This window comes from Jaculus jaculus, chromosome 17, assembly GCF_020740685.1.
Source record: "Jaculus jaculus isolate mJacJac1 chromosome 17, mJacJac1.mat.Y.cur, whole genome shotgun sequence".
NCBI classification, from domain to species: Eukaryota; Metazoa; Chordata; class Mammalia; order Rodentia; family Dipodidae; genus Jaculus; species Jaculus jaculus.
In genome coordinates this window covers 16,089,195-16,111,766 of record NC_059118.1, presented here as the reverse complement: position 1 = coordinate 16,111,766, position 22,572 = coordinate 16,089,195, and the positions used below count along the sequence as shown (strand labels likewise).

The 22,572-nt window shown below is 44.3% G+C and overlaps 2 protein-coding genes across 10 annotated transcripts in view; one reads left to right on the top strand and one right to left on the bottom strand.

Annotated features, from left to right (window-relative positions):
* Klhl18 (kelch like family member 18) overlaps window positions 1-2,937 on the bottom strand; it is a 65,773-nt gene extending 62,836 nt beyond the window's left edge. Inside the window, exon 1 of one of the 3 annotated variants that reach the window (XM_045136391.1) lies at window positions 2,743-2,937. In XM_045136391.1, the coding sequence (XP_044992326.1) occupies window positions 2,743-2,871 (129 nt within the window). In that variant the 5' untranslated portion in view covers window positions 2,872-2,937. The remainder of the gene's footprint in view (window positions 1-2,742) is intronic. The other 2 variants (XM_004662035.3, XM_045136392.1) reach the window with 2 other exon arrangements.
* Window positions 2,938-2,982: 45 nt separating this feature from the next.
* Kif9 (kinesin family member 9) overlaps window positions 2,983-22,572 on the top strand; it is an 82,151-nt gene continuing 62,561 nt past the window's right edge. For 2 of the 7 annotated variants that reach the window (XM_045136384.1, XM_045136383.1), the window contains exons 1-2: window positions 2,983-3,421; window positions 15,315-15,408. In XM_045136384.1, coding sequence (XP_044992319.1) covers window positions 3,216-3,421; window positions 15,315-15,408 — 300 coding nt within the window. In that variant the 5' untranslated portion in view covers window positions 2,983-3,215. Of the gene's footprint in view, window positions 3,422-4,611; window positions 4,855-8,400; window positions 8,467-15,310; window positions 15,409-22,572 lie in introns of all 7 variants that reach the window. The other 5 variants (XM_045136385.1, XM_045136386.1, XM_045136389.1 and 2 more) reach the window with 5 other exon arrangements.

Sequence of the window (22,572 nt, the reverse complement as noted above, 5' to 3'; positions counted from 1 at the left end):
AGAGAATGGGCAGGCCAAGGCCTTCAGCCGCTGCAAACATCTGGCTTACGTGTCCTGAGGAATCAATCCTGGGTCTTTTGGCTTTGCAGGCAACTGCCTTAACAGCTAAGCCATCTCTCCAGCCCTAAAAATGCTTTCTCTTACACTTAAATTTCCTTTTAAGAATTGACAAAGAGCTGGAGAAATAGCATGCTTGCTTGCAAAGCCAAATGGCCTGGGTTCTATTCCCCAGTATACACATAAAGCCATATGCACAAAATGGCAGATGCATCTGGAGAGTTCATTTCCAGCAGCAAGAGGTCCTGGCATGCCCATTCCCTCCCTCTCCCTGTCTGCTTTTTTTTTTTTAAATAATTTTTTGGTTTATTTTATTTATTTGAGAATGACACAAAGAGAGAAAGAGGCAGAGAGAGAGAGAGAGAAAATGGGCGTGCCAGGGCCTCCAGCCGCTGCAAATGAACTCCAGACACGTGCGCCCCCTTGTGCATCGAACCCAGGTCCTTAGGCTTCACAGGCAAGCACTTAGCTGCTAAGCTATCTCTCCAGCCCCCCTCTCTGCTTATCAATAAAAATATTATTTTAAAAGAAAGCATTTTATTGGAAAAATCATGCAAGCAATTTTTCTGCTCTAAGTTTGCTATGTTCTGTATCTGCACTAAATGCACAGGCAAATGCACTACTTTAGTGGAGAAATATCTGTGACCCTAACTCTTTCATGTCCATTTTGCTTCTTGCCCAGGCTCACCTTTACAGCTTACATCTTAATTCAACTTCTCCTTTATTGGTGCTCTACTCACAGCAAATGTTACTGCCACAGTTAGATAATTCTTCTGTTTACAGATCTCTATGGTCTTGCCATCTTCTGCAACCTTTAAAGTCTACCTTACTTCTCTTAATCCTCTTGGTTTCCCTATCTTACCTGAAAAGATTCTGTCCCTTCTCTGGCCATTTTACTCCTCTCATGGAAAACTATCTCCCTCAAGAGGAGTTTAGCATGATTTTTTTTGGAGGGGGGGGTTGAAGTAGGGCCTCATTCTAGTCCAGGTTAACCTGGAATTCACTATATAATCTCAGGGTTGCCTCAAACTCACAGCGATGCTCCTACCTCTGCCTCCCAAGTGGTGAGATTAAAGGCATGTGCCACCATGCCCAGCTAGAGTGATTTTTTTTCTAAAACCAAGTTACAGCAGTTATCATGTAAAGAATACCATGCATCTCATTTAGCTCTCACTTAGTAGGAACCATTCCTACTTCCACATCTGGAAAACTGAGGCTTAGAGAGTTTAGGAAACTTGCCCAAGGCCTCTTGCCACTGCAAACGAAGTCCAGACACATGGTCCACTTTGTGCATCTGGCTTTATGTAGGTACTGGAGAATCAAACCCAGGCCATCAGGCTTTTTCTAAGCAAGCACCTTTTGACCACTGAGTTATCACTCCAGCCCCATAATTAGGCTTTAAATCCGTTTCTTTGTCTCCAAAGTCAAAATCTTTTTATTTTATTATTAATTTATTTGAGGTAAAGAGGGAGAGAGAGAAAACATGGGCACACCAGGGCCTCTGGCCACTGCAAATAAACTCCAGATGCATGTGCCATCCTGTGCATCTGGCTAGCGTGGTTCCAGGGGAATTGAACCTGGGTCCTTTGGCATTGCAGGCAAATGCCTTAATTATTAAGCCATCTCTCCAGCCCCAAAGCCAAATTCTTAAGCATCCTATTCACACCCTCTGGCAGTCTAGCTCAAGTGGAAATAGCAACGTTTCCTTAACTGTGTAGAAAATAAAAGCTAAAAGCTTTCTTCGCCGTTCTTTATAAACCTAGGGAGGGGGTGGGGGCCATCCACCAATGCTGAGATCCTTTTATGCCAAAGCTCATCTTGGCAGCACCGTCTCCCCATCTGGAGGGCTCCACATGGTTCAGCAGCCTGACCAAGGGGCAGCACAGCATGGCAGCGAACGATTCAAAGCCCAAGAGGGTGGCTGATTCTCGAGACCAGAATGCTGGCAAGGGAACAGGTGGTGAGGCCACCCCTCTCTCCATGAAGCCCATTAACCCAGCCTCTGGGACCTTTTGGTGCTGGTAGTGGTGGGGTGCTTTCCAGTGAGTGGGTGGTTGGATGGACCAGGGGTGAGGGGGTGACACTTCAAAAGATTCCCAGATCCGACTCCTGAAAAGCGCCAGGGGCCAGGCAATGACTCCCAAGGAGAAGCAAGCCCCAGCCTCTCCAACAGCACACAGCCTGACTTCAAAGGGCACAAAAGACAAGCCTATGTGACAAGATGCTTCCGTGGTGTTCATCGGAATGTGGAGCCAGCCACCGCCCCCTTCCTCCACGGAGCGGGGGCTTGTAGGAACATTTTATTTTTCCCCTCTTGCCCTGTGTGACAGAAAAGGAGGCGGACACCTCAATGTCCCGGGCTCTGAATCTTCCCCCTTCTAATGGTTGATCGGCTTGTCCCCTTTTAAAAAAAAAAGAAAAGAAAAGAAAGAAAGAAGAAGAAAAACCCTTGTCCCAACTTGGCCTGGCACCTCTTCTCTCCCTACTATCCTGTTTCCTCCCCACCTTCTCTCTGCACCTTTCAGTCCACTGGATCTTCTCTTCTGTCCCCTCCCGCCCCTCTTTTTTCTTTTCATTTCTTTTCTTTCTGTCTGTCTTTTTTTTTTTTTTTTTTTCCTTTTTCCTTCCCGCTCGGACCCTCTCTCGCCTCATCCAGCCGCCGCCCAGACCACACGCACGGTTTACCTTGAGCGTCACGTCGCACAGTTTGCCCTGCCGCCGGATCTCCTCCATGACGCCGTAGCCGCGACTAGGCAACTCGGATACGGAGAAATGCACTAGATCCTCCAGCTCCTCAGCGCCGTCCTCCACCATCTTCCCCGGCCCGCCGCTGGAACTGCGCAGGCCTGGCCGGGGCCGGCTTCACATTTAAATAAGGGCGGGGCGATGCGGGCGGGGCAGGAGGAGGTGGGCGGTGGAGGTTGCACGCCGACCGCCGCTGGGAAGCGCGAAATAGGTCGCGGATTGGCCTGAGCGGCCCCCGTAGCCGCACACTCCTCGGGGCCGGAAGCCTCGTGGCCCCTCCCTCCCCCGCTTCCTGGTTCGTCGTGCACAGCCTTCGTTTCCCACCCTCCCGACCCCGCGACGGAGCCCTTTGACTTTGCACATACAGACGCTGTCGTCGTAACGCGTGGACGGACCCCATCTCCGTCATCTCGATGATCCTTCCCCTGTATCGGCCTTACCGGTACCGTGCACGCACGGAGGACTACAAGACTCCCATTTCCGCCACTTACCCTCCGGTACTTCCGGAATCCCTGGGCCCGCCGCCCGTTGCCGTGGTGACGGTGTACACAGCCCGGCAGGCTGCAGAGTCCTGCTTGGGAAGATTGCGCTTTCCTCCGTCGCTGCTGCCTATAGCGAGGTGAGCAGCGGGGTTACGGGAGAGGGGGACTGTGAGGCTGTCGGGTCCCGCTGGCAGGGGCTGGGGTCTGAATTGTTTGCTCCCACATTGCCCCGGGCAGCCCCGGAAGACAGTGGCATCCCTGTGCGTCTCGGCGGAATGGGGGTTGGGGGTTGTCAGTCCTGAGCTGATGTGCCTTGGTCCCACGGCTTGTACTAGACATTGACCGCGTGAGGTAGAGGGCCGCAAGTCGTCTGGGTTCTTCTGCACTCGTCGGGTTTTGACCTGGAGGGAGTTTCGAGCTCTTCACTTGGAGCCAGGGACTGGGGATGGGCCCAAGACCCGCTGCCACCCACACTCTAGACTAGCATCCAGCACGTTGGGCGAGAAAAAGGAGAGAGATTGGTTTTGCCTGGATGCCACTTTTGTGTTCATCCCAATGCCTAGTTCATTGAGACCCTATTTAAAAAAAAGTATTACCGGGCGTGGTGGCGCACGCCTTTAATCCCAGCACTCAGGAGGCAGAGGTAGAAGGATCACCATGAGTTCGAGGCCACCCTGAGACTACATAGTGAATAGATAGATATGAGAAGAGAGAGAAGAAAAAAAAAAGGGCGCACCAAAGATTCCAGACACATGCGCCACCTTGTGCATCTGGCTTAACGTGGGTTCTGGAGAATCGAACCTGGGTCCTTAGGCTTCGCAGGCAAGCACCTTAGCCGCTAAGCTATAGCTCCAGCTTTGGACCCTATGTTTGGATTTCGGATGCTGCTTCTGCTGCAGGGCTTCTGTCCCTGGTCTAGGCAAAAACAAAGAAAAATACAAAGTGGCAAATACGGATCCGCCTAGCTTCTACCCTCCCACCAGATGCTCTTCCACTTCTTGTCAAGCCTTTTAAGGGCATTGGTGACTATTCTGCTCATTCCCATTCCCTGAACACAAGGCAACCCTGAATCTCTTAGCACAGAGAGCTCCTGGTGGCTGCTCAGATTCACGTTATGATTCTAGAGGTATCTAAGATTTGTACCCCAAAAAATGGGGGGTTCCCCACCCAGACCTCAGGGAGAAGGGCACTACGAAGAAGGGTGTGTAGTGAGAAAGCTGAACCTGGCTTCTTGTACCTGGTAACCAAATGTCCTCCAGGCCACAGGTCCAGGGGTTGGAAATGGTGTGGAAAGGGAGTGACATCATGTACTTTGGGACTCTCTCAGTAGTGACTGAAGATGGACTCACCTATGGAGACTCATTGGCCCTCTGACTTCCAGCCATGACCATCACCACCATCCACCATTCCCTGAACACCTGCAATGTACTGGGAACTGTTCTGAGTATTGTGGGGGGATTCCAGAGAGATAAAAGACACAGTCCTTGTCCTCAAGCAGCTTGTAATTTAATTTGGGAGCTGAAGCCCACATAAATGAAGCGACGTAAGAATGGTAACAAGCAGAATTTCAGTAAGTGCAAAATGGCATGGGGTCCTCAAATGTCTGGGTGCTGTGGAACTGCTGAGGAACAGACTCCCTGGAGAGAGGGGGGTCACGGAGATGGCTTATTGCAAATTAGATATGGCTGCAGGACTGCTTGGTGACGTGAGCGTCAAGAGGGTGGCGGCGTGTGCATGTGCATGTTCGTGCTGGAAATTTCAGGGCAGAAATGGGAGCAGGCTCTGGGAATGCTTTGGGCTGGCCTGTGTTGATCTTGTGCTTTGATGGGCAGGACCTTCAGGGAGGGCAGCCTGGGCACCTGTCTCCGGAACTCCCCTGGTTCTTTATGTTCCCTTCCAGAGGGTACCCTCAAGGGCACCCGAACTTCCCTGAACAGGAGGAAGGACTCTTGGGGCTTGTGTTAGGGAGTGATTCCCAGAGCTGAAGAAGTTGATTATAAGTGTTTGAGTAATAAATAAATAAATCTCCCAGGGCTGGGGAGGTGACTCCATTGGTAAAGTGCATGCCCACACAGCATGAGAACCATAAAGTTGGGTATGGTGGCACAAACCTGTAATCCCAGTGGGAGCGCAGAGACCAGCAGATCTCTGGGGCTTGCTGGTCAGGTTTTCCAGCGGAATCAGTGAGTTGTGGCCTCAATGAGAGAGGTTTGTTTGTTTGTTTGTTTGTTTGTTTGTTTGTTTTAAGGTAGGTTCTCCCTCTAGCCCAGGCTGACCTGGAATTCACTATGTAGTCTCAGGTTCTACCTCTCCCTCCTGAGTGCTAGGATTAAAGGCATGTGCCACCACACCTGACCTTGATAGATCTTTTTTAAAAATATATTTTATTTATTTATTTGAGAGAGAGAGACAGACAAAGAGAATGAGCATGCCAGGGCCAATGCAAACACACTGCAGATGCATGTTCTACCTTGTGCGTCTGGCTTACATGGGTACTGGGGAATTGACCTGAGTCCTTGGGCTTTGCAGACAAGTGCCTTAAATGCTAAGCCATCTTTCCAGCCCAAGATCTTTTAAAAAATATTTATATTTATATTTATTTTTAGTTTTGTTTTTTTGAGGTAGGGTCTCACTCTAGCCCATGCTGACCTGGAATTCACTATGGAGTCTCAGGGTGGCCTTGAACTCACGGCAATCCTCCTACCTCTGCCTTCCCAGTGCTGAGATTAAAGGCGTGTGCCACCATGCCTGGCTTTATTTTTATTTATTTATCAGAGAGAATGGGCAAACCAGGGCCTCTAGCCATTCCAAATGAACTCCAGATGCATGTGCCACAATGTTCATCTGGCTTACATGGGTTCTGGGGAACAGTGAGAGCTCTTGTCTCATAAAATGAGATGGATAACAACAAAGAAGACTGGAAAAATTGCCCTCTGGCTTCTGTACACATACACACATGCACACACACACACAAACATGAACACACATGCATTATACATGTTACCTATGCACACAAAGTAACATGGAGAGAAAGCAAATAAAACGCTTGGCCTTGACTTCTGATCTCCACATGGGTGTGCACACACACACACACACACATACACACACAATATGAATATGTATATACATACTCACACAAACCCTACGCATATGCATGTGCAAAAAAATTACAATCCAGCACTTAGAAGGCAGAAGCAGGAGTATTATGAGTTCAAGACCGGGGCTACATAGTAAGACTCTGAAGAAACACATTAAAACAAAACAAAGCTGGGGGTGGGGGCTAGAGAGAGGGCTTAGCAGTTAAGGTATTTGCCTGTGAAGCCAAAGGACCGAGTTTCGATTCCCCAGGACCCACATAAGACAGATGTACAAGGTGGCACATGCATCTGGAGTTTGTTTTCAGCAGCTGAAGGCCCTGGCACATCCATCCTCTCTCCCCCCTCTCAAATAAATAAAATAAAAAAGCTGGGTATGGTGGCACATGCCTTAGGAAGATCCTTGTGAATTCGAGGCCAGCCTGGGACTTCAGAATGAGTTTCAGGTCAGCCTGGGTTAGAGTGAGACCCTACCTTGGAAGGAAAAAAAAGGTGACAGGTGCTGGAGAGATGAAGCAACAGTTAAGGCACTTGCCTGCAAACCCTATGGACCCAGATTCAATTCTCCAGTTCCCATGTAAAGCCAGGTGCACAAGATGGTGCATATTTCTGAAGTTTGCAGTAACTAGAGGCCCTGGCATGCCCATTCTCTCTCTCTGCCTCACTCTCAAAAAGCTAAATAAAATATTTTTAACTAATGAACACAACAAAACAAAAAAAAAAAAAACAAGCTGCGTGGTGCACATCTTTAATCCTAGCACTCAGGAGGCAAAGGTAGGAGTATTGTGTTGAGTTTGAGGCCACTCTGAGACTACATGGTGAATTCTAGGTCAGCCTGGGCTAGCTAGAGTGAGAACTTACCTTGAAATCCCCCCAAAATTCTTTTTACTCCCAGTTTCTTAGTAGTGTAAATCAAAGTGAAGTTGAAAATGAAATAATCTATTCAGTTTCCTAGTTTGGAATTCATGTTGGAGCTATTTGTGGCTTTTTCTTTCTATAGCTCCCGTTTAAAGACAAAAATATTAACTTAGGTCTGGAGAAATGGCTTAGCAATTAAGGCGCTTGCCTGCAAAGCCTATGGATCCATCCATGTCCAATTCCCCAGTACTTACGTAAGCCAGATGCCCAAGGTGGTACATGAGTCTGGAGTTCGTTTGCAGTGGCTGGAGGCTCTGGTATGCCCATTCTCTCTGTCTGTCTGTCTGTCTGTCTGTCTGTCTGTCCTTCCCTCCTTCTCTCCCCCCCCCATGCCTCCCTCTTTCTCTTTCTCTCAAATAAATATTTTTTTTAAATATTAAGGGCTGGAGAGAAGGCTCGGTGGTTAAGGCACTTGCATGCAAAGCCTAATGACCTGGGTTCACATCCCCAGTACCCATGTAAAGCTAGATGCTTAGAGTGGTGCATGCATCTGGAATTTGTTTTCAGTGGTTGGAGGTCCTGATGCACCCATTCTCTCTCTCTCTACTTGCAAATAAGTAAAAATAAATTAAAACTTTAAAACATTTTTATTTATTTATTTGAGAGAGAGACAGAAAGAGGCAGATATATAGAGAGAATGGACGCACCAAGGCATCCAGTTACTGTAAACGAACTCCGGACGCATGTGCCCCCTTGTGCATCTGGCTTACATGGGTCCTGGGGAATCGAATCTGGGTCCTTTGGCAGGCAAACGCCTTAACTGTTAAGCCATCTCTCCACATGGGGTCTCTGCCCCCTCCGGCACTCCACATGGCAGGAGCTTTCTGTACTTTCTCCTCTTTCCTTCTCTTGATCTAATAAAACCTCTCTAAACCTTAAAAAAAAAAATGTCTGAAAGAAAGGGAGGAGGGTACTTAATAGATTGATATTGTATATATGTAAGTACAGTGATTGAGATGGGGAGGTAATATGATGGAGAATGGGATTTCAAAGGGGAAAGTGTGGGGGGAGGGAGGGAATTACCATGGGATATTTTTTTATAATCATGGAAAATGCTAATAAAAATTTTTTTAAAAATGTCTGAACGTCCCTGTGGTGGCTAGGAAAAGACTCCGTGAAACAGCGACTTGCGGAATACAGGCAGCACGCATGCGCGCACTCTTCAGTAGGTAAATATGGAAGTGCCATGTTTGCTTACTTGATTGGACAGCCGAAGGGCTTATCATGGGTTAGGATTTGATTTTATCCACATCATTGAAACTGTAAACTCCAGGAGCAGCACCTGTTTCTATTTAACTTGTTTCTATAGGATACTTAACACCGCAGTGATGATAGTTAATGTAATAGTTAAATGTAAGAGGCAATGAAGTGATCACAAGTTGTGTCTGGAAATTGATATTTTTACAATCTAGAATAGTTTTAATTTTTTTTTTCTGGGTGTGGTGGCACATGCTTTTAATCCCAACACTTGGGAGACAGAGGTGAGAGGATCGCTGTGAGTTTGAGGCCAGCCTGAGCTGTCATAGTCAGCCTGGGCTAGAGTGAGACTCTGCCTCAAAAAAAAAATAATAATAATAATTCCAGTGCTAGGAACTGAACCCAAGGCCTTCAATTTGCTTATCACTGAGCTAAATCTTCAACCCTGTAGAATAATTTTTTGTTAGATAACATCATTGAGACAGGCATGGTGGCTCATGTCTTTAATCCCAGCATTCGGGAGGCAGAGGTAGGAGGATCACCATGAGTTTGAGGTCAGCCTGAGGATACTTAGTGAATTCCAAATCAGAGTGGTCTAGAGCAAGACCCCCTACATCGAAAAATCAATAATAAAAACAAAGATGTCAGGGGTGGTGGCGCAAACCTTTAACCCCAGCACTCGGGAGGCAGGGGTAGGTCACCATAAGTTCAAGGCCACCCTGAGACTCCATAGTGACTTCCAGGGCAGCCTGGGCTAGAGTGAGACCCTACCTCAAAAAAAAAAAAAAAAAGATAATATCATTGAGCCTCTCTTAGATAATTACATGTAAGATGGAGGGAGGGAATTACCATGGGTTATTGTGTATAATTATGGAAGTTGTCAATAAAAAAATTATGAAATTACATGTAAAATATCACTATTACTTACCTTGTAGGCTTTTTTTTTTCCAATCTTTTAAAAAATGTTTTAAAGTGCTTTGAATTGTTTGAAAGAAAGAAAGAAAATGGACACAGCAGAGCCTCTTGCCAGATGTAGTGCCACTTTGTGCATCTGGCTTATATGGGTACTGGTGAACTGAACCCCGGCCAGTAAGCTTCGCAAACAGTCACCTTTAATAACTGAGCATCTCCCAAAGGTCTGTTTTTTGTTTGATTGGTTTAGATTTCTTGTTTTTGTTTTTGTTTTTTCAAGGTAGGGTCTCACTCTAGCCCAGACTGACCTGGAATTCACTATGTAGTCTCAGGGTGGCCTCGAATTCTCGGCGATCCTCCTACCTCTGCCTCCTGAGTGCCGGGATTAAAGGTATGTGCCACCACGCCTGGCTGGTTTGTATTTTTTTTTTAATATTTGTTTATTTATTTGCAAGCAGACAGAGAGAATGGGTGCATCAGGACCTCCACCTGCTGCAAATGAACTCCAGATGCATGCACCACTTTGTGCATCTGGCTTTACATGGGTCCTGGGGAATCAAACCTGGGTCCGTAGGCATCTGGAGTTTGCTTGCAGTGGCTAAACACCCTGACACACGTATTTTCTTCCTATCTGCCTCTTTCTCTCTTGCTGTCAGGTAAATAAATATTTTAAGATTTATTTATATTTACTATTAGAGACAGAAGGAGAGAGAGGGCTGGAGAGATTGCTCAGTGGTTAAGACACAGGCCTGCAAATCTTAAGGACCTGAGTTTGATGCACCAGTACCCATGTAAAGGCAGGTGCACAAGGTGGCACAGGCATCTGGAGTTTGTTTCAGTGGCTAGAGGCTCTGGTATGCCCCTTCTCTCTCCCTCCCCCTCTCTCTCTGCTAATGCTTTCTGCCTTTAATTCTGTTTCAACTGAATAAATAAATAATATATATATATGAAGAAGGACAGAGAGAGAATGGGCACACTAGGGCCTCTAGCCATTGCAAACAAACTCCAGATGCGTGTGCCACCATGTGCATCTGGCTTATGTGGGACCTGAGGAACCAAACCTGGGTCCTTAGTCTTCACAGGCAAGCACCTTAACTGCTGAGCCATCTCTCTAGCCCAAATAAAATATTTTTTTAATTTTATTTTTGTTTATTTTGATTTATTTATTTGAGAGTGACGGAAAGAGGCAGAGAGAGAGAGAAAGAATGGATGCATCACGGCCTTCAGCCACTGCAAACAAACTCCAGATGCGTGCACCACCTTGTTCATCTGGTTTACGTGGGTACTGGGGAATCGAGCCTTGAACCAGGGTCTTTAGGCTTCACAGGCAAGCACTTAACCACTAAGCCATCTCTCCAGTCCCATAAAATCTTTTTAAATTAAATTTAATTAATTAATTTATTTGCAAGCAGAGAGAGAGGAGATAGAGAGAATGGGCGCGCCAGAGCCTCTAGCCACTGCAAACCAACTCCAGATCCATGTACCCCCTTGTACATCAGGGTTACGTGGGTACTGGTGAATTGAACCTGGGTCCTTTGGCTTTGCAGGCAAGCACCTTAACCAGTAAGCCATCCCTTTAGCCCCTCAAATAAAATAGTTTTTTTAATTGAAACAATGTTAATTTGACCCATTTTGTTGTTGTTGTTAGGTTTTGCTCTAGCCCAGGCTGACCTGGAACTCACTCTGTAGTCTCAGGATGGCCTTGAACTCACAGTAATCTACCTACCTCTGCCTCCCAAGTGCTGGGATTAAAGGAATGTGCCATTACATCCAACTTTGCCCAATAGATTTTTGTTGTTGTTTTTCAGAGTAGGGTCTCACTCTTGCCCAGGCTGTCCTGGAGTTCACTATGTTGTCTCAGGGTGGCCTCGAACTCTTATTGGTCTTCCTACCTCTGCCTCCTGAGTGCTGGGATTAGAGGCCACTATGCCACTAATTTGCCACTATACCCAGCTTAATACTTTGTTTTTGTTTTCAAGGTAGGGTTTCACTGTAGTCCAGGTTGACCTGGAATTCACTGTGTAGTCTTAGGGTGGCCTCGAACTTCTGGTGATCCTTCTACCTGTGCCTCCTGGGTGCTGGGATTAAAGGTGTGCACCACCACACCTGGCACTACTTTGGTTTTGTTTTTTTTTAATATTTTATTTATTTGAGAGTGAGATTGGGGGGGGGGGGAGGGATGGATTAGCCAGGACCTCTAGCCACTAAAAATGAACTCCAGAGGTGTGGGTACTGGGGAATATACAAGGTGGCGTATAATAAGGTGGCATACACCTCTGGAGTTCATTTGCAGCATCTGGAGGACTTAGTACACCCCTTCTCTCTCTGCCTGCCCCTTCTCAAATAAGCACGTAAAAATACATTTTTTAAAATTTTTATTAGCATTTTCCATGATTATAAAAAAATATCCCATGGTAATTCCCTCCCTCCCTCCCCCACACTTTCCCCTTTGAAATTCCATTCTCCATCATATTACCTCCCCATCTCAATCATTATACTTACATATATACAATATCAGCCTATTCAGTACCCTCCTCCCTTCCTTTCTCTTCCCTTTATGTCTCCTTTTTAACTTACTGGCCTCTGCTACTAAGTATTTTCCTTCTCATGCAGAAGCCCAATCATCTGTAGCTAGGATCCACATATGAGGGAGAACATGTGGCGCTTGGCTGTCTGGGCCTGGGTTACCTCACTTAGTATAATCCTTTCCAGGTCCATCCACGTAAAAATATTTTTAAAGATATGTTTTTAATATTTTTATTTATTTATTTGACAGAAAAAGGGGGAGAGAGAGAGAATGGGTGTGCCAGGGCCTCCAGACACATGTGCCACCTTGTGCATCTGGCTAATGTGGGTCCTGGGCAGTTGAATCTGGGTCCTTTGGCTTCGCAGACAAATGCCTTAACTGCTAAGCCATTCCTCCAGTCCCCCAAAATAAAATATTTTTTAAAAATAATGAGATACCTGGAAAGCTGGTCAAGTTTTCTGTCCTCCATAAAGTCATTAAAAATTATTTGGCCTGGCTGAATGGTACAGACCTATTATCCTAGCTCTTGGAATCAAGAGTTCAAGACTAGCCTGGGCTATATAAGACCCTGCCTCAAAACAAAAAAAAAAATTATTTGAATGTACCATACTTTTGATATTTCTTCTAGTAGATAGGAGGACTGTAAATTAGACAAAAATTAGTTGATTTATCACCTCTATGTAGTCACTTCTTTGCTTTTCTACTCTTTGTTAATATTAGAACCAAATTTATTTTTTAATTTTTTATTTATTTATTTGAGAGCGACAGACACAGAAAGACAGATAGAGGGAGAGAGAGAGAATGGGCGCGCCAGGGCTTCCAGCCTCTGCAAATGAACTCCAGACGCGTGCGCCCCCTTGTGCATCTGGCTAACGTGGGACCTGGGGAACCGAGCCTCGAACCGGGGTCCTTAGGCTTCACAGGCAAGCGCTTAACCGCTAAACCATCTCTCCAGCCCAATGCAGGCACTTTTTTTTTTAATTTTTATTAACATTTTCCATGATTATAAAATATATCCCATGGTAATTCCCTCCCTCCCCACCCCCCCACCCCCCCACACTTTCCCATTTGAAATTCCATTCTCCATCATATTACCTCCCCATTACAATCATTGTAATTACATATATACAATATCAACCTAGTAAGTATCCTCCTCCCTTCCTTTCTCTACCCTTTATGTCTCCTTTTTAACTTACTGGCCTCTGCTACTGTTGCAGTCCGGTTCGCATTGCTGGTAGAAATCACCCAACAAGAGTAGCTTCTGGGAAAAAGAGATTTATTTTGGCTTACAGGCTCGAGGGGAAGCTTCACAATGGCAGGGAAAAACGATGGCATGAGCAGAAGGGGGACATCACCCTCTGGCCAGCATAAGATGGACCACAGCAACAGGAGGGTGTGCCAAACACTGGCAAGGGGAAACTGGCTATAAAGCCCATAAGCCAGCCCCCAACAATACACTCCCTCCAGGAGACATTAATTCCCAAATATCCATCAGCTGGGAACCTAGCATTCACATCACCTAAGTTTATGGGGGACACCTGACTCAAACCACCACGGCTACTAAGTATTTTCATTCTCACGCAGAAGCCCAGTCATCTGTAGCTAGGATCCACATATGAGGGAGAACATGTGGCGCTTGGCTTTCTGGGCCTGGGTTACCTCACTTAGTATAATACTTTCCAGGTCCATCCATTTTTCTGCAAATTTCATAACTTCATTTTTCTTTACTGCTGAGTAGAACTCCATTGTATAAATGTGCCACATCTTCATTATCCACTCATCTGTTGAGGGACATCTAGGCTGGTTCCATTTCCCAGCTATTATAAATTGAGCATCAGTAAACATGGTTGAGCACGTACTTCTAAGGAAATGAGATGAGTCCTTTGGATATATGCCTAGGAGTGCTATAGCTGGGTCATATGGTAGATCAATCTTTAGCTGTTTTAGGAACCTCCACACTGTTTTCCACAATGGCTGGACCAGATTCCATTCCCACCAGCAGTCAATGCAGGCACTTTTAAGACAGCCAAGTATTGTTTGACTAATGACACTACTCTCCAATATGATATGCAGTTTACTAGTAATTATTTAGAGGATTGCTCAACTCAGTATTTTATTTTTTAAAAACCCAGCACTCTGAAGGCTGAGGTAGGAGGATTGCCATGATTTTAAGGTCAGTATAGGGCTACAAAATGAATTCTTGATAAGCCTTTCTCTTGTGTGGGTGGGGTGGGGTGGGGTTAGGGTCTGCTTCATCATGCCTAGCTTAATTTTTTTTTTTTTTTGTGGTTTTTCAAGATAGTGTTTCACTTTAGTTCAGGTTGACCTAGAATTCACTATGTAGTCTCAGGGTGGCTTCGAACTCAGCAATCCTTTGATCTTTGCCTTCCAAGTGCTGGGATTAAAGGCATGTGCCACCATGCCCGACTTCCTTGTGCCTCTTTCTCTTTCTCTCACAAATAAATAAATAAATATTATACACACACACATATGCGTATACAAAAAGTGGAAGCATCTGGCATGCATTTATAGCAGCAAGAGACCTTGTTGTGTGCACACATGAATAACTTATTTATTTATTGTTCTTTTTGTGGTGGGGTCTCTCTCTAGCCCAGGCTGACCTGGATTCACTATGTAGTCTCAGGGTCCTGGGGAATTGAGCCAGGGTCCTTTGGCTTTGTAGGCAAATGCCTGAACTGCTAAGCCATCTCTCGAGCCTCTATTCTGTTGCATATATATGCATGCATCCATGTATGTGTGTGTGTGTGTGTATAATTTTTTAGGCAAGCCCAATAAATTAGCCTTTTTTATGAGATATAGAGTGAGAGAGAGAATTTGTGTGCCATGGCCTCCAGCCATTGTAATAAAACTCCAGACTCATGTGCCACCTTGTGTACATGTGCAACCTTGCGTACATGTCACCTTGTGCACATGTGCCACCTTGCGTACATGTCACCTTGTGCATCTGGTTTATGTGAGATATGGGGAGTTGAACCTGGGTCCTTAGGCTTTGCAGGCAAGCACCTTAATCACTAAGCCACCTCTCCAGCCCATATTCTGTTCTTTATGGAGGATATGCAACAGGGTCTTATGTAGCCCAGGCTGGTTTCTAACTCACTATGTAGCTAGCCAAGGCTAGTCTTGAACTTCTGATCCTCCTGCCTCCACCTCCTACCACCTTCCAAGTATTGGGATTATAGGTGTCAATCACCATATCCAACTAGAGCTAGTTTTTTGTTTGTCTGTTGGTATGTTTTTTGAGATAGCATCTCACTGTGTAGCTGTCTTTAGTCTGATTATACCAGATGAATGACCTGTTCCCTCTAGTTGTGATTGGATGATGAGCATTAAGAATATCATTGTTCTCTTTTCTTTAGCTAGAATGGGTACTAGGAAAAAGGTTCATGCATTTGTCCGTGTCAGACCTACAGATGACTTTGCTCATGAAATGATCAAATATGGAGACGACAACAAAGTAAGTACAATGTCTGTACCTTCCCCTACCCGGGTCTTCCTCCTCTGTCCAGTGTGGCTTTGTTTCCAAGTAACTCTTTCAGGACCAAGACAACTGACAAATATCCACATGAACTCTAGGACCCATCAGGCCTTAAACCATGCTTTCCCAGTGCTATCCATGATGAGATTTCCAGCTTTAATTGCCTCTTAGATCATTTTACTGTTAATGGCTCAGTGGTAGAGTGTTTGCCTAGCATGCATGAGATGCTGGATTCAATCTCAATTTCTGAAAAAGAAAATAAATTAATTTTATTGATAATAAATTTACTTTTATCCTACATTGCATACAATCATAAAACTACATTTAAAGCCAGGTGTAGTGCACACACCTTTAATCTAAGCACTTGGGAGGCAGAGGTAGGAGGATCACCACAAGTTCAAGGCCACCCTGAGATTACATAATAAATTCTAGGTCAGCCTGGACTACAGTGAGACCCTACCTTAAAAAAAAAAATGCTGGGTGTGGTAGCGCACCCCTTTAATCCCAGCACTTGAGAAGCAGAAGTAGGAAGATCACCATGAGTAATTATAATCTCCAAGGAGAGGTAGTAGGAATTACTGTTCAGCCTATTCAAACAATGGGAATGGAGCTGGGGAGAAGGCTTAGCAGTTAAAGACATTAGCTTGCAAAACCTGCTAGCCCATTCAAAGACAGATGCAAAAAAAAAAAAAAAAAGTGGTTCAAGTATCTGGTCTTTTCTTTTTTTTAATTGACAATTTCCATGATTATAAATAATATCCCATGGTAATTCCCTCCTTCCCCCCACTTTCCCCTTTGAAATTCCACTCTCCATCATATCCCCTCCCCATCTCAATCAGTTTCTCTTTTATTTTGATATCATGATCTTTTCCTCCTCTTATGATGGTCTTGGGTAGGTAGTGTCAGGCACTGTGAAGTCATGGATATCCAGGCCATTTTGTGTCTGGAGGAGCACGTTGTAAGGAGTCCTACCCTTCCTTTGGCTCTTACATCTTTTCTGTCACCTCTTCCACAATGGATCTTGAGTCTTGGAACGTGTGATGGAGATAATGCAGTGCTGAGCACTCCTCTGTCATACCTTCTCAGCACCATGGTACCTTCAGAGTCATCCCAAGGTCACCGCCATCTGAAAAGAGAAGGTTCTCTAACCAAAAGTGAGAGTAGCGTTAATATATGGGTATGAACATTAAGAGAAGTGCTTAATGGGCAGTTTGGTGAGTATAGTATATACGTTTAGCCAGATAGCAATAGACGTTACACCCCTAGGGCTCATGGTTTCCACCATGACAGATGTGCCACTATTGCACCTGTTGGCTCATTTGGCCTGGTGGTTCAAGTATCTTATGTTTGTTTGTAGTGGCAAGAAAATCTGATGTCCCTTCATCATATGCAAATAAATTAAAAAATTATTTTTAACAAAACAATGGAGAAAATTATTTTTGTTGTTGTTTTTAGGCAGGTTCTGGCCTTAAATTCATGGCATCCCTTTCAAGTACTAAGATTATAGGCATGAGTCACCATGTCCAGCTCAAGAGAATTTTTTTGTTTTGTTTTGTTTTGTTTGTTTTTTTCAGGTAGGGACTTGCTCTAGCCCAGGCTGGTCTAGAATTCACTATGTATTCTCAGGTTGCCTGCAAAACAACCACCCAGGTTCAATTCCCCAATACCCACATAAAGCCAAATACACATTGGCCCATGCATCTGGAGTTTGCAGCATCCAGTGGCATGTGTCTGTTATCTCAGCACACCTACAGCAATAGACAGAGAACGTACAGGAGAATCTCCTGAAGCTCGTGGTTCCAGCCTGGAGTGTGCAGCAGCAAACAGCAAAGGAACTCTGTCTCAAAGAGGGTGGAAGGCAAAGACTGACACCCAACGTTGTCCTCTGCCCATGTGCATGGCACATACATGAAGGCACATACGTGTGTATGCACACTTGTGCACATTGAGATGGGTCTGCTGTAGACCAGGCTGGTCTCAAACTTATTAAGTAGCTGAGGATGATCTTGAACTTCTTTTTTTAAAAAAAATCTTTTTAAAATTAAAATTAATTATTTACTTATTTGATAGAGAAAGAGGCAGATAGAGAAAGAAGGGTGCACCAGGGCCTCCATCCACTGCAAACAAACTCCAGACACATGTGCCACCCTGTGCATCTGGCTTATGTGAGTACTAGGGAATTGAACCTGTGTCCTTTGGCTTTGCAAGCAGGTGTTTTGACTGCTAAGCCATTTCTCCAACCCTTGAACTTCTGATATTTCTTTCTTCTATCTCACAAGTTGCTATTACCAGTGTGCACAACACACCTGGTTTATGCAGTATTGGGGATCAAACCCAAGAGTGGGAAAAAAATCATATGGAACTGGAAAAATTTACCCAACTCTATACTCTCACCACCACTGTTTTGGGGACCCTTTTAAAGCCTTTGACAGGCCTAAGGTGCCTGCAAGATGTTTGGGTTTTGTTTTGTTTTGTTCAAGGTAGGGTCTTGCTGTAGCCCAGGCTGATCTGAAATTCACTATGTAGTTTCAGGATGACCTTGAACTCACAGAAGTCCTTCCTCTGCCTCCAGAGTGTTGGGATTAAAGGTGTGTTCCACCATGCCCAGCTAAGATGTCACTCAGCAAATATTTATAGACTTATTATGGATAGGCATTGAGACTACTTTACTTTTTGTAGTGCTAGAAATTGAACCTAAGGGCTGGTCTTGGTGGTGTATGCCTTTACTCCCAGTACTCGGGAGGCCAAGGTAGGAGAATCACTGAGAGTTGGAGACCAGCCTAAGACTACATAGCGAATTCTAGGTCAGCCTGGGCTAGAGTGAGACTCTACCTTAAAAAAAAAACAATTGAGGTTCCGGTTAAGATGGCGGCGTAGGTACCACGCCAAAACAGCCTGGGGGGGGAAGACCAAAAAAAACTCAGCAAAATACACACTTTTACTAAAAAGTGAGGTGTATAGGAAGTTGAGGCGGCAGCGGAGAAGTGGAAGAGTTATAGAGCATCCAGAGCCTGCACAGGCGGGAACAGCGGCCCGGGGCGGCTCAGCTACCCGCCGCAACCGCGGAGCGGCAGAAAACCGCCGGACTCTTGGCTCGAGCCGCAGGACAAGCCAGGTGCGGGATTTTCCCCTCACACCGCGCTCTCCGCAACTCGGGAAACGTGAGGGGAGAGCGGCAGCGAGCAGCGGAGGGAGGAGCAGACCGCGAGGTAAAAGCACACGATACAACCAGAACAGCCGCGGCTCCCTCCCCTCCCCTGCCGCCTGAACCCAGCTCCAGCGAACACAGCAGCAGCCCGGGACCCGGCCACGCCAACTTGGGCTGACGGCGGGACCCAAGCAGGAGCAGAATTTGGCAGCAACTTCAGCGGCTCCAGCACCGGTACCAGTGGCCCCAGCAGCAGCGGACCCAGGAGAGCAGCGGCTTCGGGGTGAGCAGCAGCGGTGGACACGACAACGGCAGCTTCAGCAGTGGTGGGGGCTCCGGCGGTGGCACCTACAACAGCTGCAGAGGCTCAGTTTGCCCCGTAGGAAAAGCAAGTGCCCAGCTCCAGAAATCAGAACAGCAGCCCGACGACCCAGGCAGCAACTTGACTGAGACCACAATCACCCAAGGTAACTGGGATTGCACCAGGGAAGGGTCTCACCTGGTCACAAGCTGACTTGGATACCTCAACAGACCAGAAATCTAAACCTCTTTGTTGATAGAGGATCTGGTCATTATAATAACTACTCTTGCATACATACTCGGGGCTGTTTTTGATGGAATGGGTACAGTGTTTAGCTAAATTTTAGAATCTACCAGTATATTATTCCACTCAGCCTGCTTGAATACTCCTATAGCAGGGAAACTCAACCCCTAAGAACATCTTTGTAGATACTCTGAGAGTCTTAAGAGCCACACCTAATACCTTAAGGTCCTACCCTGAAAATATTTTACACCAAATCAATTGATACAGCTAAGAATACACAGCTAGCTAGAAAATCCAAGCACTAACTTAATCCAAGATGCAAAAATATATACATTATAACACAAGAAACACTAAAAAGCAAGACGATATAAATCCACCTAAAAGTATTAATGCATCAGAAATGTCCTCCAGTGAGAAAGAGTTAGAGGAAATGCCTGAGAAAGAGTTCAAAAGAATAATTATAAATATGTTCAAAGAGGTCAAAGAACACATGAAAACAATCAAAGAAGAAATCAAAGAGGAATTCAAAGAGGAATTCAAAGGAATCAAAGAAGAGGCAGGACACCAATTTAATGAAATAAAGAAGGCAATACAAGACATAAATAGAGAAATAGAAATAATAAAGAAAAACCAGTCAGAATTACTAGCAATGAAGAATACAGTTAATGAAATAAAAAACTCTGTAGAAAATCTCACCAGTAGGATGGATGAGGGAGAGGACAGAATATCTAAGCTAGAAGATCAGGTGGCAGACCTAATGCAGTCCAACAAAGAGAAAGACAAACTTATAGAAAAGTATGAGTGGGAATTTCAAGATATTCGGGACACTATGAAAAGATCCAATATAAGAATTCAGGGCATAGTAGAAGGAGAAGAATTCCACTCCAGAGGCATAGTAGGCATCTTCAACAAAATCATAGAGGAAAATTTTCCCCAAATTGGGAAAGAGGTGCCAATACAGATACAGGAAGCCTTTAGAACCCCAGCCAGACAAAACCCAGAAAGAAACTCTCCTCGCCACATTATACTCAAACTTCCAAACACACAAACCAAAGAAAAAATATTGAAAGCAGTTAGAGAGAAAAATCAAGTTACCTACAAAAGCAAGCCCATCAGGATTACAGCAGATTATTCAACACAAACTTTTAAAGCCAGAAGGGCCTGGAGTGATATATTCCAAGTTCTGAAAGATAACAACTGTCAACCAAGGTTACTTTATCCTGCAAAGTTATCCATCCAAATAGATGGAGAAATAAAGACATTCCATGACAAAAGCAGGTTAAAGGAATATCTGAAGACAAAACCAGCTCTACAGAAAATACGTGATAGAATCCTCCATGCTGAACAAAAGGAAAAGCACACATATAAGGAACCTAGAAAAAACCAGCCATATTCAAATACCAGTTAACAGAAGAGAGCACAGGTAGAACCAGTAACACACACACACACACACACACAAATGGCAAACATAAATACACACCTTTCAATAATATCTCTTAATATCAACGGTCTCAATGCCCCAACGAAAAGACATAGATTTGCAGACTGGGTTAAAAAGCAGGATCCTACAATTTGTTGTCTTCAAGAAACTCACCTTTCTACAAAGGATAGACATTATCTTAGGGTGAAAGGTTGGAAGACGGTGTTTCAAGCAAATGGGCCTAGAAAACAAGCAGGGGTTGCTATCCTAATATCAGACAGGGTGGACTTTAGTCCGAAGTTAGTCAAAAAAGATAAGGAAGGTCACTTTATATTGATTAAGGGCACACTCCAACAGGAGGACATTACAATCCTAAACATATATGCACCTAACATGGGGGCTCCCAAATTCGTCAAACAAACACTATTAGAACTAAGGTCACAGATAACACCAAACACGGTGGTGGTGGGTGACTTTAACACCCCACTCTCATCAATTGACAGGTCATCCAGGGAAAGAATAAACAGAGAGGCATCTGGACTAAATGAGGTCATAGAAGATATGGACCTAACAGATATATACAGGACATTTCATCCAAAGGCTGCAGAATATACATTCTTTTCAGCAGCACATGGAACATTCTCTAAAATAGACCATATATTAGGACACAAAGCAAATCTTAACAAATTCAGGAAAATTGAAATAATTCCTTGCATTCTATCTGACCACAATGGAATTAAACTACAAATCAGTAGCAAGAAAGGCTATAGAGCATACACAAAATCATGGAAGCTAAACAATACACTACTAAATGATGAGTGGGTCAATGAAGAAATCAAAAAGGAAATCAAAAAATTTATAGAGTCAAATGATAATGAGAACACAACATACCAAAATCTCTGGGACACAATGAAGGCAGTTCTAAGAGGTAAATTTATAGCCTTAAGTGCCTATATTAAGAAATTAGAAAGGTCGCAAGTAAACGACCTAATGCTTCGCCTTAAAGCCTTGGAAAAAGAAGAACAAGGCAAACCAAAAAGTAGTAGACGGGAAGAAATAATAAAGATTAGGGCAGAAATTAATGAAATAGAAACAAAAAGAACAATCCAAAGAATTAATGAAACAAAGAGTTGGTTCTTTGAAAGGATAAACAAGATTGATAAACCCTTAGCAAATCTGACCAAAAGAAAGAGAGAAGAGACACAAATTAATAAAATCAGAGATGAACAAGGTAACATCACAACAGATTCCAGAGAAATTCAAAAAATTATAGGGACATACTATAAAAGCATATACTCCACAAAGTATGAAAATCTGAAAGAAATGGATGATTTCCTTGATCTATATGACCTACCTAAATTAAATCAAAATGAGATTAATCACTTAAATAGACCTATAACAAACATGGAGATCCGAGCAGTTATCAATAATCTCCCAACTAAAAAAAGCCCAGGCCCGGATGGTTTCACTGCTGAATTTTACCAGACTTTTAAGGAAGAGCTAACACCATTGCTTCTTAAGCTTTTCCAGGAAATAGAAAAAGAAGGAATCCTACCAAACTCCTTCTATGAGGCCAGCATCACCCTGATACCAAAACCAGGCAAAGATAGAACAAAAAAAGAAAATTACAGACCAATCTCCCTCATGAACATAGATGCAAAAATTCTCAACAAAATATTGGCAAACAGAATACAAGAGTATATCAAAAAGATCATTCACCCTGACCAAGTAGGCTTTATCCCAGAGATGCAGGGATGGTTCAACATACGCAAATCTATAAATGTAATACATTACATAAATGGGTTGAAGGACAAAAATCACATGATCATCTCATTAGATGCAGAGAAAGCATTTGACAAAATCCAACATCCCTTCATGATAAAAGTCCTACAGAGACTGGGAATAGAAGGAACATATCTCAATATAATAAAGGCTATTTATGACAAGCCTACAGCCAACATATTACTAAATGGGGAAAAACTGGAAGCTTTTCCACTAAAATCAGGAACAAGACAAGGGTGTCCACTGTCT